This window comes from Astatotilapia calliptera, chromosome 15 (assembly GCF_964374335.1).
Source record: "Astatotilapia calliptera chromosome 15, fAstCal68.1, whole genome shotgun sequence".
NCBI classification, from domain to species: domain Eukaryota; kingdom Metazoa; phylum Chordata; class Actinopteri; order Cichliformes; family Cichlidae; genus Astatotilapia; species Astatotilapia calliptera.
Window position 1 is genome coordinate 13,593,463 of NC_137436.1, and position 18,468 is coordinate 13,611,930.

Genomic DNA, 18,468 nt, shown 5'->3' on the forward strand with positions numbered 1-18,468 from the left:
TTTTAAAGCAAGCATCTTTGTTATTTTTAATGCATAATCACATGTGTAGTTGTTCCATCAAGACATTCCAGAGATATAAAAATCAAAATATCAAAAAAATGTGTTGTTTTTTTGTACATTTTAGATTAAAAGTAATTGAATAAATTATCAAAGATCTATACATTTAATAAAAAAAAGTCACTTTTTCCAGGCCAGGCTGGTTAAGTCTAGATTTTTCACATGCTGCGGTCTACGTAGAGTATAGGCTAGGAAATCCATGATTGAGATAAGGCTTTACTTCAAATAGGGCAGAAACAGACAGCTGCTGAGTTGACCTGTAAGGATTATATGGATGGATTAGCAGGACTGTCTTAGGGCTCTGATATGCAGCTTGACTCCAGCTTGATGCTGGCTGGATGAAGAGGTACAGGACTGCTGTGATGCAGCTGAACACCCGAGCGCTCTTTTGCTGATTTGTAGTTGGTTCTCTCAGCCTCCCTTCTGTCAGCATCCCGGTGGCCCGAGACACGGGTCTCTATCTTCTGTATTAGGTCGGTAACATTCCCCTTGTCCATATCAACCTCTGCAGCCATGGCTTCAAGCTCCTCTGCCGCCTCACTCATGTCAAACCTCTCAATCTCAGAGTTAACTCGACATAGCTCCTCTGACGAGTATCTGTGTGAGGCCAGGGGCAAGAGTGGGCAGAAGCCTTGGAGGTGCACTTGGAGGCTGCAGTAATGGAGATAGGAACAGGGGCAGTGAGGACAGCGGTGTGGTCGCTCGCCAGTGTGGAGGCGCTTGTGGAGTTTGAGGTGGATGAACTGAGTAAAGCGAGCAGGGCAGAGCTTGCAATGGTAAGGCTTCTCACCTGAGTGTAGCCGCTGGTGGGTCTTCAAGTTACTAGTGCTGCTGAATCGCTTGTGGCACACCTATGTAAAAACACAGCAGAAGGGAATCTCTGTATGAGTCTTTATTTTGTTCTTAGTCACATAACCTCTGCGATGTTTCAATGTTTTGTTTCTGACGTACAAACCTTTAGTCCACCTACGTATTTATTACGAGAGTGATATAAGGCGTCTAATGCTTTCCAGCAATTTCCGACAGCTGCAGCCTTACCTTGCATTCATGGGGCTTTTCTCCTGTGTGAACCAGGTAGTGTTTCTGCAAGTGTGCTAGCTGCGTGAAGTTCTTATTGCAGGTCTGACACCTGAAGGGACGCTCCCCGCTGTGTACTCGCAGATGAACCTGAGAAGATGTCGGAGATATGATAATTTATTTGTTATCGATCAAACGCAGGAAATCAGAGGAACTGGTTAATTCAATTATACTATACTCCAGTCACTGTATTCAACTGGTGGTTGTCATTTTCTTTCGCACTGCTTTAATGTGTTGAAGAGCAACTAACCTTAAGGTTAGACAGCTGCCCAAAGACCTTTCCACAGATGTTGCATTCATATCGGATCTTTCCATTCTGCCTCATCAGAGGGTAAGACAGGGTCTTGTAGCCAATTGTCTGCCCACTTTGCTTTGTCTTGCTTAGGTCCATTGTATCCTCAGCTTCACTTTGAGTGGCAGAGGTAAAATTGGAAGGGAGGCAGTTTGAGGAGGCTGCCATTCCCTCTTGCGGCGAGCATCCTCCAGGTGTGAGAGACGGCTGTGCTTCACGGATTTTAGTGACCATAGATGAGGCGGTGGATGTGGCAGGCACAGCGAGGTCTGTGTGAACGTTGGTGGGAGGGGAGTGTTTGAAATCTCTGAGGTCGTGTGAGGGTATGCTGAGGTAGGCTCTTCTTTTGGATATGAGGTCCTTGTTGTCTCTGTGCTCACGGATTGGTGAAAGAAAGAGGTCTGGTTTGGAATCAGAAAGTGCACGTGTCAAGTCTTTGCAACCACTGGTTAAAGGCGATTGAAAATGTGCATAGTTGTGAAAGGGCGATACATGGGGTGAGACTGCCAAGTGAGGTTTCAGTTGTTCACGATAGAATGGATATGAATGAGGTAGAAGGCCAAGTGAGTAGTGGGGCAGTAGATAGGGGCCGTGCATTAGAGTAGAATTAGCAATATCGGGCATACAGGGATCTTGGTAAGGCTTTGCTACGGGAGGGCCTTGACTGTGCTGAAAGGCAAAGTGGACATTAGTAGGGACAGGAATGCTTAGTGCTGGCCTTTTGGCAGCTGGAGGGCTACAGGATGGCAGAGGTGGTAGAAATGCATATCTATTAGCATGCATAGATTTGGAGATAGGCTGAGGTGGGTAGACAACACTGGGACATAAAGGAAAATCTGCTGAGACATTTGTCTGAGGCAAAAAACTGTCCACACGTCTGATGCAGGTAGAAGGGGATTTGGAGAGGTCATCTTGTAGGATTTCAGAGACCGTATGACCTCGTTTCCTTGTTGTCTTCTTCGCTGGACTCTGTTCTGTTAGACAGATAAGCAATAGAGAAAGATCATCAGAGACATGAAACTCATTTCTTAACATAGACTAGATGTAACATTATCATCGTTCAACTAACTGACACATGCAGCCATACAAGCACATATTCGTCTTATCAAGCACACGTGTTGTATGTTTTCTTTCTTAATCACTATGCACGTTTGCTTTCAAAAGTACCTACGCTAGCCAAACAATTTACTTTAAACTTCAGGAGATGCACTTTTTTTTTTATCAGATGCGACTGTTTGAATGTCCCTGACCTTTGCACTCTGTTAAAGTGGACACCAGAAATGAAACAATGGGGATCTGATCATGATACAGATAGCACAGAGAGCAAGAGTGAGTGGATACAGTGTGCTATTTGCATTAGAGGGCTGGGCAGTTGAAGGTGTATTTTCTGTCACAAGACAGACAGGATACACAGTGTACAGGAGACAAAAATCAACTTGTCATTTGGAAGTGACAAATAAACTACAGCTCCCAAACAGATAGAAACGATTTTATAAATTGGATTGAAAATCTGGATTGAAATTTGCATTTCATCTAGGTAAAAAGGTACTGCTTCACTGACTTTACCACAGAATAAGCAAGGGACTCAAACCGACAACAGAGAGGAAGACCAAATACATTGGTTTGCATGTACATTTCACCTACTTTTAGACACAATTAACCCACAACCCACACAAACAGCACATCTCTTATCTTTTGTTCACTCCCAGGTTACCCTGCCCCCACTCCAGGGAGGCCAGCTCTCAGCAAACAAACAGCCAACACTGAGTGAGATATCAATCTGTCAGCAGGTCACCTTGTCAGGAAGTTCAAGTAGTCAGTAGAGAAATTCCTACCTCGCTTCCTCCTTAAGAACCAAATAAATAAAGGGTGTCGTGCCAGAGTGCCATCAGCACCTCTAGCGGCCTCTTTTTGTGACTGTGTTTGAATTAGTATTTTTCTGCGTGGTCTTTCTGCTAGCATGCACATTCCTACTGTTTGTGAATGAATGCCAAATGCTGTCTGGCTGAATGAGCTGCCGGCAGCCTTCTATGTGGGAGTTTAAAAGGGAAACTGAAACATTGCTTAAAATCCTGAAATTGGTCTCATCTTACGCCAGTACTGCTGCTGCACCTGGAGACAGCTCTTCTCTGCTTTCAAGTCTCCACTATCCTCCTTTGTCTTCTGCGTCAACAAAGGAGCTATGGGTGTGACGGAGTAAGTTCTTAAACACGTACACAAAGAGTGTGTCAGTCGGCTGGCGTTTTGACTGGGGGCCTTACTTCACAATGACAGAACAAACCAGATACGTCTCGATGCGTGGGCACCGTGTTAGTTTCTGTTGACTTCAGCAGCACTCGGTCCTTGCGCATTCCTAAATTGACAACACACACAAAAACACACGCACTCACCGTTTTTGTCAATAGCCAGCTGTCCCAGTGGAGGGTAGTTACAACGCTGGGCAAACTCAGAGCAGTACCACACCAGAAGCTCCTGGCCTGGCTGAAGTCGTTTGGTGGTGTAGAAAAAGATGTCCAAGCCACTCTGGCATGCAACCAGGTTCTGCTCTTCCACAGAGCATGCTGGATTGACGTAACGCATCCAGTTGCTCCGCTCTTCATGCAGCCCATCCAGAATGTGGTGTAAGCGCCCCTCTGAGAAGACCTATAGCGTGAGCAGAACAAGAGATCAGAAATAGTTCACTTGATTATTAGAAGTGAACCTGAAACCATGAAGTCACAGTTTCCTTGCGCCTTTATGGTAAATGCTGTAATTTCTTTCATGTTGGATAGGCGCAAGTCTTTGCAGCACACAATATGAGTTACAAAGGGAACACTCAAAAAGAATTTCTCTGTATGACTGGATTGTAGTATTGGGTATACTGTTTCACCCACTCCTTACTCTCACCTGTTACATTCACGGTGAAGTTATTCACCTCCTCCCTTCCTCTGCGATTGTACAAAAGTGTTCTTTCTGTGCTGTTGCTTGAGTCATGGCTGTATTATTAACAAATTGTCAGACTGTTGCAAAATTTTGGTTGGAGTTGCATGATGTCAAGGTTGCTGAGTGTATGCTATAGAATTACTCAGGAGCATGTGTGCAATGGAAGATGCCCTGATGCTGCTGAATGTGTAACATAAACAGTTCTCAGGCTTGAAGCCACTTCCTTGCTTAGTCAGTGTGAGAGTTTGTTAGTTTGGAGAAGTGCGGACATGTGTATGGTGTATTTACTGGCAGTGATACCACTACTGTGAGAAGCGAAGACACAGGAGAACCGCTGCGTCACTGAAACCAAACAGCTGTGTGTGCTTGTGCGTGTGTGTGTGAGAGAGAGAGAGAGAGAGAGACAGAGAGAGAGAGAGAAAGACCTCAGACAGAAGCGCACAGAACGGGCAAACACACTGACATATATGGTGCATGCACTTTTGAAAGCTATCAAGGCAAATGGCATTTAAAAACACCAGACCATTGACAAATTTGACTCATACATTGACAGGATGTCAGACGTTGACCACATTTGCTAACTCGTGCCACGACATAGCCAAAGCAGCATCTCCAGTCAGTCAGAGATACAGGATGTGAACAGTTCTGAAAGGCACATCGTTGAATTTAACATTTAAGTTTGCAGAGTCTCACATGAGGCTTGCTTACCCTCCAAAAGTACTTCCTGTCGGCGTCTTTCGGCAGAGTTTCGTTGGTGTAGCTCTCACCCACCAAAGGGCCAAAGCGTGTTCCCTTCGGAATGATCTCCTTAGTCATCACCCCAAGCACCTGTTAAACAAAGAGAGCACATAATCGTCAAACAGCAGGTCAGTTAATAAAACAGAAGATCTGAGCGAGCAGTTACAGGCACGTTTAGTTGTTAAAACATCCTAAGATAGATGAGATTCTTTGGAATACAGCCTCCAAAGAATCTGGTCAATTCACTGAATATTTTTGTCCCCTGGAGACACTTATGTGGAAAAAGGCAATTAAGCAGGTTGTCCTTATTTTATAATATACAGGCTGAGAGGATTTTCAGAGGCTGTGACTGAATGTTTTCTCTCCTTCACATGTTAAATATTTAATAAGCCAATCGACCAAGTTATCTTTAGTTTCTCTCCCATATTAAAATTTCACTACTAGTCTTGTTCTGCTACTACCAGGTGTGAAACTCAGTCCTCTGTCTCAGTCCTCCAGGGTGGGGGAGAGTGGATAAGGTGTCATGGTCACACCCCAGCTAGCACCTTGAGCTCCATGTTAAAAAAGCAAAAGCCCTAAAGCGATGGTAGTGTATTTCTCTTTCATCTTTACACTGTAGACTCAGGCCTACAGTTTTGTCTTTAGTTTATCCAGATATTTTTGTCCTTGCATTCAATGACTTTGTCTAAAGGCATCATTTGACTTGCCCTTGTGTCACAGATTACTGTCATGTATCCTGTTCTTTAGCGTCAACCAGACATTTCTTATAAGAAGGTCAAAGTGGTAAATGCAGGTATTTTACTGCAGATGTCAGGGATACTTCCTCTGATCTCCCTTCCCTACACTTTTTGTAGAGGAAATTTAGTGTTTCCTTTTCATGACTAGTTCTTTGCGGTTAACCTTTTATCATGCATTTACCACACTATATGATTGTCAGTTCCTTATCCACTCACTTATTTATAGATGAGAGGATGGAAATAATTCTCCATGCTAGATGACACATATTTTACCTGGAAGAACATTTAGGGTATTATGTATATTATGGGCTTTTGCCTAATGGTGTAATTTTCTGCTGGAACAAAGGGATGGGAATCTAAGATAACTACTAATCATAGAGCCCTCAGGCTGAGTGCCCAGAGGCTTGGCTATTGTGTCTGTGTTTGCTTCAACATACACATAGCAGAGAGGAAAAGCTCAAATTAGACAACAATATGTCAAGTACTTCCCACCGGAGGATAGATGAGAGGATGGAAGGATGTTGGAGTGACGCAAAGAATTGTCATTTACTAAAAACATCACATAGCTGCTTTGATATATTTGGACTGGGACTATTTGTCTTCATTAATGTCTTGCCTGTTTGTAAAAGAACAAACACGGAAGGCCTTGGTTACCTCTGCTGAGTCGTGGCAGTGTTTCAGGGCCAGGTTCCTGGGCAACGATCTCTCAGCTCGTGTCTTGCAATTGTTTTCGGACTCGCCTTCCAGAGGTTGGTCCTTCACGATGTAAGTGCAGTTCTCCTCAAAGTCTGCCTCGCTCCATGATGTCATATCAACATCGTGTTTTCCTGGCATCGCTGCAGTGGCACCCACAGTTTGAGCTGACTTCTCTGAGGTTAACATGATTGAGGTACATGAAGAGGCGGCCTATGGAAAATAAAGAAAAATGCTCTTAAATCCATATGATTCTATATCTGATTTTATTATTAAACGCTATTTTGGTTATACAGGGTGGAAGGAAAACCTTTCTTTCATAAAACAGCAGATGCAGAATCGAGTTGAGTTTTGAATGAATCTAAAAGTAGGTCCCAGATTGTGAAGTGTGATATAGAGAAGGAGGCAGTTGTGATGCTGTAGAGAAACTAACCTTCCCGTCTACTGCCAACACCGGACAAACAAACTTCAAAGTGGAACCTTCAAGTTTGCCCCCCTCTGTCCTTTACATCCTGTGACTCAGAATACAACCCCGGGGCTATAACAGAGGTTCCTGTGCACGTCAGCCCCGAAGCAGGACCACTTTCACAAGGAAACCCGCACTACCAGGGAATCAACCAGACTTCCTCCGAACTGACTGAGACTTGGCTGTCGGCCAGGTCTTAACACTCTATACTGACTATTTACCGTATTAAAAAGCCACAGAAGGGCTGCTAGAGTGAGATATGCCTGATTTCAGTCCACAAAAACCCCATAATATGAAGACACATGTAAAGAAAGAAAAACAAAAAAACCACCAATTGATCAAAAGCACAAAAGCAGTACGTCTGCTCATTGATTGCCAGCCCCGAAGTGGCTCCCTTTCCTAAACAACTGCTCTTACTTGTCGAAACAAAGAAAAGAAGTGCCACTCTACTCTCTGTTTCCTTTTCTTTCTGTCCCTTATTTTCACTCTTTCCCTTCTCACGACATTGCGATTGTCAGGCAACTCAGCCGCGACAAAAGATACGGCTCCCAGACTGAAATAAAGAAGAGTGAAAAAGCGGATGGCAGGCTCGTGATTAAAAGGCAACGCTCAGATGTGTTGTCTGAGAACTTCTTCCTTTGTAGACTCATCAGTTTGCCTCTGAGATAGTGGTAGATAAGCCTGGTTCTTGCTAATATATGGTAAACACTCATGTGACTTACGTTCCTTACTGATGAGAGATAAAAAGTCAAGTCAAAACTTCACTCCTGAGGGAACGACTGCAAGGAATAGAAATTCTAAATTCTCCCCATTTATGTATAAATAAATCTACAGTCAGTAAGCTGCGATAAAAAAGCCCACCGCTCATCTTTTTGTTGTTTTCAGCACTAGTGGTAGAAACTGTACTCAGTGGCATATATGCAGCAATAACAAAAGAATGTCAACGGATTCTCAAATGCAAATAAAAGTTCAAAGAGACGAGATTTATATATGATGTTACACCTTATATTTTTTTCTCTGAAGTGTCACCACAGCTGACTCGGAATGACTGTCACAAGTGTGACAGCTCACTCCGAAACCATTGAACCAAGTGACACAGCAGAAAATATATTTTGAAAAATCAAGACATGAGTCAAGAGCACACAGCTGTGGCTCGGGGGCGACATGTAACGGGCTGTCTCTAGAAAGCACACTTTGAGATTGCACTTCGTGGGAGAGTGTCGTAATGCAGAAAAGAAAAGTCGAGCCAAAAACGTCTAACTCTTCTTAAACATGCTGAAAATATAGAACAATCGATATTATTCCTGTAAAAATTAAGAAGATGATCTGAGACAGATGTTGCAGACTTACTGTAAAGCCTTGTGAGGAGCCACACATAGGTCAGGCTGTCTGTGCCCTTCTTGAGCTTGAGTGTCTAGAAGCAACCAGTGGCTGTTCTCTGCCTCTTGTCTTCTCTTCCTCTCTCTCTCTCTCTCTCTCTCTCTCTCTCTCTCTCTGAGCAGACCTCAGTATACTGACTGCGCAACCGAGCAGTCAGTGTATGTGAGTCTTGCTCACATACACCGTGTGTGTGTGTTTGACAGTGTAAGAGAGAGAGAGAGATACACTCCCTTTCCTCTCATGCTCCCTCCCCCTCTCTCCCCTTTGCCCCATGACTCCTCCTTGGAGCGTGTTTGTGTGTGTGTGCATGTGCATGTGTGTGTGTCACACTCTTGCCCCGAGGCAAGAGGCTTTCTCCAGGGAGGCTGTCACACAGCTATGTCCGGATCAAACAAATGCATCTTCATTTTCAGTCTGTTGTGGATTGGAAGAGGGCATACCTGTGTTATGTTAGCGAGTCAAGGACGCGCAGAGGAAATTAGATCATTTATTTGTAAATTGTAGGTTTAAAGTTAGTCAGATTAGTCGTAATTCATGTAGTCGTGTAATAAGGACATCTTACATGAAGAATGTTGCAGCAACATAGAGATTTAACAACCTGTAAAACTTCATCGTCTGTAATAGTCTTTTAAACGAAGCAATTGTTCTCTAGGTTCTGTAGCTACATAAGATCATCAGTTAAAAAAACATACACAATAAATGCACCAAGATGATTTTTATTACATACCAAGAAATTAAAAATCACTAAATAAACAGCTGTAAGTAGAAATATGTCTGCTTTGCTTGGTTGACTCATTCATATTGATACTTGATGCTTCAGAGCTTTAGATACACAAACCCATGAGATTAATCACAATTCTTGTTATGGTATTATGTCACTGTAATACTAAGAATGATGAAATAGGTACTTCTAATGAGAATCCTGAAAACAAATACACAACAACAGTTTCTGGGTTATATTGTGCATGCACACCTTATTTGAAATTAAAATGCAAGCTGGTGCAACAAGAAGCAGTGTCACACCTTAGAAATCTTTATAAGCTGCGATAAAGACAAATAACTGGAAAACTCTTGAGGGTGTGTTCTGGTGCATGTACATTTATAATCAGCCACTACACACTACTTCACTGGGGGGGAGGTCCAGAATTTGTTAATGCCCAGGTAAGATTGAGATCTACAGCCCTGTTTTCACCTCCACCTCCGCTCCCTCCTCTTCTTGACTTCTCTCCAAACACAACATTTGATTTGGCCGGCTTCCAGCCAGCTCAGGAACTGTCAGAATTTTCTTTCTCGTCACCCACGCGCTAGACACGCGCCACGCTCTGAACCGTCACGCCGTACACCTATCTGTAAACCTAATTCCACACGGCACATTAAACATCTACACTGATCACATTCACTTTCAATTTGGGGAGGTTCATAATGAACTGGCATATGTCAAGTGGATTCTGGCGCTTGTAGACTCTTCTTTGTTTTTGTGGTGTTTTGTCCTTTTCATGCTTCCTGCCCACTCACCACACCTGACCAAGCTACTAATTAGGACTGCTGACATGAGCCACCATGTAATTTAAAATCCACTTCTGTCTCTCACTCTTTCGTTCTCTTTCTTTGCCTTCAGTCATCTCATTCATCACCTTCTATTCAGCTCTCCTCTCCTCCACCTCCTCCTCTTCCTCTCTAATGCCTCTTTATCTGGACCTTCTCTACACTATGTCTATTACTCATAGGTATGTGTGAGTAATTCTCATAATGACAGCATGGACTTCTAGTCTGAGTTGTGTACAGGCCCTGGAGACAAACTTACACGTACGTGTGGAGGTTTTTGAGTATGGTTGTACATATGCCCGTGTAGCTGGTTATAACTTGGTTTAGATCATCTGATAATTAAGATGGCATTCTTAGAATGAAGTCAGTGAGCAGGAAGTGTAATGAAATGTAAGCTGCATACAAGTAGACTAACAATAACAAGATCACTGACTGACTTTAACCGGTTTAGGATGTGCTGTAGGAAGTGAAAGTAGACACGTCATGAACCCAAACCAGGGCAATGAGTATTTGGCTAAAGAACAGCCACCCTTAGATTTACATTATCACAATAAACGCTGAGCAGACTGGGATTAAAAGTGCTTTCAGGCAGAAAGTGAAGCAAATGTTTTACTTTCATCATTTGCATGAATTTGGCTTTGCCAAACAGAAGTCAGTGTGCCAACTGTACAGGCATTAGCTCTTAGCTAGCTCACAATGAGCAGCAGGTTTCAATTTGCACCCTCCTGGGAAAACTTGGATCGTTCTGCCTTTGCATTGCCCTTACATGAAATAGCACCAGCTCTAAATTTTGCTTTGCACATTAGATACGTTCAGCTTTTCTGCTGAAGGGGTTAATTAAACCAAAATAGACCACAGCATCTACCCATTTTTTCACATTTTGAGAATTTTTCTCTTTAATCATCGAATTGATTAAATCTCCTGCGGTACATGTAAAAACTATTTTATGATTATAAACCTGCTTTAACACAAGCCAAGAATACCTGTGGGGGAAGGCTCCATTAATGGCATGGGTTGCTCTATAATTTCCATCTGCAATCTGCCTTGGGTTATGTCTCGCAGGAGAACCAAAGGTGACCACTCCTTCCTTGTCACCTCCTGCAAGAATGAGGACAATGCACTTTGGCAGAGATGGCTAAGACTAAGCCCATTTTATAACCCATTACCCCTCAATTGTTCAACAGAGCCTCCCCCTCTGGCTTTTTTTCTGAAGTTTTACGGCTGACTCAAGGAGAAATATTTAGAATTTTATCACAGCTATCTTGCTGTCACTGTCCCCTACTCTGACCTATGTCACCCTGCCTTACTGTGGTGTTATCAGCGTGTCAGCCATGACAGCCTCCTCATCCATTTCATGTTACTTTAAGTGATTTCCTTTACCTCGAAATACCCTATACTCTCGACAGCTTGTGGTTGAGGAAACATTTACTCTCACGTGCATTTCATCCGGTCTTTGACAGTTGATTGAGGCAAGATAAGCTACATCTACATGGCGGTGGTAGCAATGTGAACGCAATGAATGACTTGGGTTTATTTTATTAAATTAGAAATACACTGATGCACGCCGTCTTTCTCCATCTTTTTTTCTTTCCTCTGATCCATTTCATTTGTTAATCTGAAAAAAACAAAACAAAACCTGATAGCGCTGCGCCACAGCCACCACCCACCCAGTCCAGCAATCTCCCTTCAATTGCTGGATGATCTCCTGTTGACAGGCCAAGGGTTATTATCATGGTTTCAGGGCCAGGAATGCTACTGCACTTCACAACAGATGTCTTTTCAGATCCTGACAAAGCCACCCACAGAGATGAGGGGAACAGGAAGAAAAAAATGTATCACTGTACTCAGCTGACCCACAAAAGATGTTCTTAACAGGCTGGATAGTAGAAATTATAGGTGTCTGTATGTTCTTATCCTAACTGGCATCAGAATGTCATGCCAGTCTTGTCATGCATATAGCAATCCTTAGTTCTCTGTAAAAACAGTTTTTGGGGGTTTTAAAAAATTCGATTCACTGTTTATTTTATTGCACATGCTTCCACACAGCATCACATGAGTTTACAGTAACCTGATGGTTGATAATGGAAACTAACATGCTGCTCTGAGAACCAAAGCATTGTGGTTGACCCCTCAAAGTCCTTCCTGAGTATTTTGTCTGAAATGAGGTGTACTTTTTCTCACTCTTTAGTTGTATCATGCCTCTTTATCACCATTACTAATAATTAGGAAACGTTTTGACTCTATTTAAGGTCCGACTATTACTCTAAAATAGCCACAGCATTTGTTTCTGATCTAAAAAAAAAAGAAAGAAAGAAAGAAGAAGCAGTTGCTGCATTAAATTTCACTTGAAGCATTGAGTGGGAAAACAAGGGGGGTGCTTACAGACATCTTTAGACAGACAGTTGTACAAGCAAGGAAGTGTCAGACCCCCAGGAGCCACACCTGCCTGTATCAAAAGCCTTTTCACATTGTTTTGTCTTCCTCTTGATTACTAAGCCAGACTGTAATAATGACCAACAGAGGGGCCTGTCATCCGGGAAGGATGCACACAAACTATTACACATACTCACGCAAACACACACACTCTCTTTTTCAACCTATCTGCCCAACCCCAAAGAAAATGGTATGTAGTCAGAATCTCTTAAATATACACAGTAGTGTTATAAAGTCATGTGAAAAACAGTTTCCACAATCCTCTGAAAAACTTAGTGCGCACCAAGATTCTTTTAGCTAACCACCTTTAGAAGCTATAACTTGAAGTCATCATTTACTGTATGACTTTCAGTACGTCATTCTCTCACATTGCTGGGGAGGAATTTTAGCCCGCTCTTCTTTACAACATTACGTCAATTCATTGAGGTTTGCATTTGTTTATGCACAGCTTTCACCACAGCATTTCATTGAGTTTTAGGTCTGGACTTTGACCAAGCCATTGCAACACCTAGGTTATTCTCTTTTTCAGCCACTGTCTTGTAGGTTTGCCACTGTCACTGTCGGACAGATGGCCTCACATTTCACTCTAGAATTTGGCATACAGAGGGGTTCATGACAGTAAGGTTCCCATGTCCTGTGAATCCTTAATAAGCCAAATCCTCAACCCTTCATCACTGTGCTTCACATTTGATAAGAGATGTCTGCGCTGATATCCTGTCTTTGGTTTGGTTTCCACCAATGGTCAAACATATCTACTTTGGTCTGTTCTAGACATTTTTCCAGAATTGGTTTGTACATATGGAACTTAAGTCATGCTCCAACTTTAGCATTTAGCTTGCTAACTGGGGCCTAAAGAGTCTGAAATTTGACTCTTGGGTTTTTTGGGACATCCACTCCTGGGAAGATTGTAGGATTTTACACTTGAATTCTCCAAACCAACAAACTACCAAAATGTATGCTTTTATAGAGATGCTCACTCTTTTTGATCATCAAAAAACCACTTGAATTTAAATTTGCAGCAACTGCACGCTATTTACGTTTTTGATTCCTATGGAAGTAGATAGTGTGTATGAAGATTTTCACAGGACTCTAGAGAATCCCATAAAAACTCTCTTTTTGACATGTCTTTATGTGTGTTTGTGTATATATATATCTGTTTGTCTATGTCTATATCTATCATATTTTTTGTCTCTAAGGAGCAGCCTCCTCATATTTTGGATGGCTGTTGAACAAGTAGCCATCCATGAGGCCAACCTGATCCATGCAGTCATTTTTTTAGCCACTTGTAGAATTTCCCCTCACTATTTCTTTCTCATACACCCACACACATACATGCTTAACTTCCTTTTATATTTTGAACAAAGATCCACAGGAAGCCCGACTGTGACCCCTGAGCTGATGCAATGTGCTTAGCTGTATACGTATTCATGCTTACCCCTTGCTTACTTTGTAAGTGCCCTCTTCAGTGAGTGCAATCAGTTCCTTACACAGGAAATAATAATCCTTTGAATCTCACCTTGACAATTCTTTAATTATTAGCAGTGCTGACCAAAATACACTTCTTGTGTGTGATGGTTTTTAAAACAAAGTATCAAATGAAATACCTTCACCAAAGGAGCATCGCTCTATGAATCACAAAAGAAAATGAGTTTGCAGGCACTTGATGAGCACTTAAATTGTTTAAATACAGCAAATGGGTATCTTGGAGTTACTTGAAAACACTGATAACTGTCAATACAAGGAGTATTAAAATAAGACATAAATGAGTTAATCGAAACAAATCCTAAATATTAACAATATTAGTGAAAAACCAGTTTAAATACAGTGTTCTTTTGTCTTCAGCTAGCTAGCTATAGTTGTATCAGGCTAATATAAACTGTATTAATCAAGGTAATGTGCCGGATGAGGGTTAAATTGTTAGAAAAATTTAAAAATTAAATCAATACCACATGATGACAAATGCTGTAATAATATAGGAAGAAGATCAAATAAAAGAAAAAAAAAAAACTAAAAAGACTGCTTTGTTTAAGGGGATGGGGAAATGTAAGCAGTGGAGTTTTGTCTGATGCAATAGCGTCTACAACCTGCAAACAGCTACTTTATCACTTAACAATTAGGTAACTGATGTTATTTAGGTCTAGATAAGACGGTGAAGTGAAGTTATCATCTAAGCTAGAAAACTTAGCTAGCAAACTGTATCCGTGCATAACAAATATACACATCTCCATCTCCAGCTGCCTCCCTCTTCCCGCTCCACCACAACCACCCACACATGCAGGGCCTTGGAGTAGGGGTATGTCACCAGGGTGCAGAGGAGGCTACCCCCCCTCTGTCCCCTTCTGGCTGCCTCTGCCTCAATTTTATCCCACAACTTAGACATTCACATTACTCACACTCTCATTACACATACATATAGGATCTTGGGGGTGGGCACGATACACGGAGTCCAAAGTACCATCAGGGTGTACACCCCACCCCTGGCATCGTTGCCCACCTCTCAATTTTAAATACACGTAGACATTGAGGGCTAGCAGGAGGGACCATGCGCTTACCTGCTGCTCTCTGGCAGGTAGCTCCATGCCCTCCTGGGTTTTAAATGCACCTTAGAACACACATGCATCAACATTACAATGAGCGGGTGGAGGGAGGTTTGGAGTCTTCTCTCACCCCCGTTCTCTGCGACCTGCTGGAGCAGGGGGGCTAGGAGGAGGAGTTGGCCGTCCGACTGCGGTCTGGAGTGTGGAGCCTTCCTGCTGCTGCGGAGTCGGGGCGGTCTGCCTCCCCCCACCGCAGGGAAAAGGGAAACACCACCTGGGTCTGGGTGCAGTTCCCCCCTCCAGGGGCGAGGGCACCTAGACCCGGTTTGTAGAGTATGCTTGGGGAGTGTGATCGTGTGTACAACGTCTCTTTATGTCTGTCTCCACGTTGGTTGAGTGTGGAGTAAGTGCATATGAGAGCATGAGGGTGGGAATGGATGTTTGTATCTGTGTGTGCCTGTATGTCTGTGTCTATATGTCAGGTTGGGTGTCAGGCGCCACCTCTCTGGGGACATCTCAGGCCCTCCAAGGTTTGGAGGCCTATCTCCCCCTACCACCACTTCCCCTGCCAGTGGTGGACCCCCTCAGACATCGGTGCGTTGGTGGTTCTTTGTGTCCGGGGATGGGCGTCCAGGTACACACCGGCTCACTCCTTGGCGGCCGCTTATCGGGGCCTGGAGCCTGGGGCTCGCTCGGGCCGCTTCGGAGGTGGGGTGCCCCCGGCCTCTTGGCCTGGGGCTCGGTCACTCAGGCGCAGCTGGCTGCCGGCGGAGCCCACCGTCGCGTCACTGCAACTCCCCCTGGCTTCTGCTCCGCGGTTGCTGAGTGAGCCCTCATCTGGGACTCTCCTCAGCTCTTTCCGGGACAGTGGCGCAGCTGCCCCTCTGTTGGTCTTCCTTGGTCTCTTGTGCTCTGGGGCCTCTGGATGTCTGGAGTTTTGATCTCCTCCACACCTGCTTCACGCCCTGGAGGACGGGGCTGTGGCCCCCCCACACCCTCTAGCAGATTATTACATGAAGGAACCTTTTAAAAAAACAAAAAACAAGCGCGTCCATGCTCACAGGTGTACACACGGGTGATCACACCCACAAACTACACCCTTTTTGGCTCCTACCTCAAAGCACACTGTGTTCTGTTGATCTTATGTGCTGCACAATAATGTTTAACATTTAGTATTTACTGTCATATTCCCATATATCATTGTGATGTTGTTTATTCTATTACTCTTGTTCTCTTCTGCTTGTTTTCTTTTTTCTTTCTCAGCAGGTGATCCAGGTGATTGATATATGCATTTTTTTTCTCTGCCCGTTCTGTTGGTTTTTGTCTTTTGCCCTTCTCCCCCGTCCCTCTTCTCAGCTGTTTCTCTTTCCCTCTTTCTTTCTCCCCTTCTTTCCCCCAGTCAAGTCTGTCCCGTATTCAGTAAGTGAAAATAAAATAAACAATAAAAGGTGAATCAAATGGACCATTACGGCAAGGCTGGGATGGTCAGTTTGGTAAAGTAAATCCGTTGGGCATCTTTCTTTGCCTTTAGACAACAATTCTGATGGCAAAAGAGCCAAACGGGACAGGCCAAAAAAAAAAAAAAAAAACCAAAAAAAAAAAACCAAAAAAACAAATATACACATATCTGCGCATTAGTTCCAAGTAACATAGCAAAGAAAAAAATACCTACCAAGATGGAGCACATGTTCTGTGGTTTTTGGTTCCTGTTAAACCACATTTATTTTATTTATTTTCTTTTTTGCCCACTTTGCAATTGTATCTGTTTCATTTCCTGCTGTCTTGGTCAGGTTTTTCACTTCTTCTGCTCTTCTTGTAGCCAGCCCCAAGTGGCCATTTAAGGAACTGTAAAATCTATTGCTTGAGTGCTAGCTTTATTTTTTTAGCCTAACAGTTAGCTTAGATTAGCATAGAGAATGGAACAGAGGAAGTAGAGTGCAGAGACTCTACCAACTACACCAAAAACAAAGCAAAACAAAACAAAAACAATATGCTAGGTCATCTCTTGACTCAAACAAGAAACACTACATGTGCAGGCTTGTACTTTATAGTATTTTTCCCTTTGTGCTAGGACCACAGTTTTTCTCATACAAAGCTATCTGTGTAAGTTTGTACAACTTCACTTTCAATGGGCAAACAAGAGAGTAATACTGAGAAATACAAAAAACAAAAACTTTTTTTGGCACTGATGAACTCTGTGCTAATGAGAGTGCTGCTATTATTGTAACGTCCTGTTTGAGCAAGTGAGCACAAATGGTGCGACTTCATTTTTTTTTTGTCACAAAAAGAGGAAGCTTACAGTTATTCAGTGACAACACCAGTGACATCATCGGGTGCCAGCATGTCTGTCGGCACATCTGAGTATGTGCGACTACTTAGAAACCAATACAAAGACACATGCACGCACACACACACGCACGCGCTTCAGACCAGTCAGACAGCGCTGTCTTCCACCTGTCTCCAGCGTTGCCCGTCCCGGTCATTAAAAGGGTCCCAGAGCCCCACTCTAAGTGCACATGTCAACTGCAAAATTACAGGGCACGCACAAACACATATTTGTTGTGTATTTTGAAAGGGTAATATCTGTCTGCACGCAAGCAATACGTTCATTTTCCTCCTGATAGCTCCTCCTCTTCTCTTTGTGACAAACCCAGAAAACAAAGCAGGTAAGGTTCAAAGACAAAACAAAGGAAAGGAGATAAAGACAGGAGACAGGTTGAGCTGATGGACATATGACATAGGGAAACTTATCATTTCCCTAATGATTCTCCGGTTACTGTGGACTTCACCACAGTGATTACAAACCACTTCTTTAACTGAGGTCGAAGTATCATGATATCTCAGTTTTGTTCTACCACTTAGCTCCCCCTTTTTCTAACTAATAAAGACCACAAAGCCACTGCAGATGCGTGTGATGAAAGCATCGCTGTTTGAAAACATGAGTGCCAGACATTGGCAAGACTTGATTCAGTGTAGCGGGAAGAAGTGCACAGACAAGTTTGACCGGGAGGAAAGACGGAGCATAAAGGAAAACAAATTGCTTCAACTGAAAGATGAAGATCTATTTTCAGACAGTGACATCATCGTTTCTTTTCGCTGCCATTACTTCTGGGTGCGTGAATACGACAAGGAGCACAAACAAGCAATCAAAAACCCTTGGCACCTGAAAGTTGTGTTGTTTTAAACCTGCCCTTTTATTCTCAGCTCTTTCACCGCGTTGCCTTTGGGTAACCTGAGTGCTCTCTTTCCCTTTTCAACATGATCGGTACAAACAATGGCAAACGTCTTTTCTCCTCGGGGTGATTGACTTGGTCTTATTGCGGTTCTTATTTTATGCTTTTCTGCTGAATGAAATCTCGGCTGTATGTCTGAATAGATGCTGACAGGACCTTAATTAGCTGCGTTATCCCGAAATACACAGACGTGAGATCACTAGTGGACAACATTGGGCTTGTTGTCACAGCTCAAACCCAATTTTATAATGGCTGTTTTGTCACTTGTCAACATACGGCATAAGTCATGGCATCTTGCCTTAGCCCGAGAGTCAATGAAAATGGCACAGTAGCACGTCTGAACACCATGACAAAGGCA

At 43.1% G+C, this 18,468-nt stretch overlaps 1 protein-coding gene across 5 annotated transcripts in view; it reads right to left on the reverse strand.

The window, feature by feature from the left end:
- The window catches only part of prdm1c (PR domain containing 1c, with ZNF domain), a 22,116-nt gene continuing 3,648 nt past the window's right edge, over positions 1 to 18,468 (reverse strand). Inside the window, exons 1-8 of one of the 5 annotated variants that reach the window (XM_080289634.1) lie at positions 8,333 to 8,558; positions 6,478 to 6,729; positions 5,057 to 5,176; positions 3,817 to 4,069; positions 2,302 to 2,400; positions 1,385 to 1,827; positions 1,096 to 1,224; positions 1 to 908 (exon numbers count right to left, since the gene is read on the reverse strand). In XM_080289634.1, the coding sequence (XP_080145760.1) occupies positions 351 to 908; positions 1,096 to 1,224; positions 1,385 to 1,827; positions 2,302 to 2,400; positions 3,817 to 4,069; positions 5,057 to 5,176; positions 6,478 to 6,729; positions 8,333 to 8,359 (1,881 nt within the window). In that variant the 5' untranslated portion in view covers positions 8,360 to 8,558 and the 3' untranslated portion in view covers positions 1 to 350. Of the gene's footprint in view, positions 909 to 1,095; positions 1,225 to 1,384; positions 2,401 to 3,816; positions 4,070 to 5,056; positions 5,177 to 6,477; positions 6,730 to 6,826; positions 6,846 to 8,332; positions 8,559 to 18,468 lie in introns of those variants that run through there. The other 4 variants (XM_026142736.2, XM_026142734.2, XM_080289633.1 and 1 more) reach the window with 4 other exon arrangements.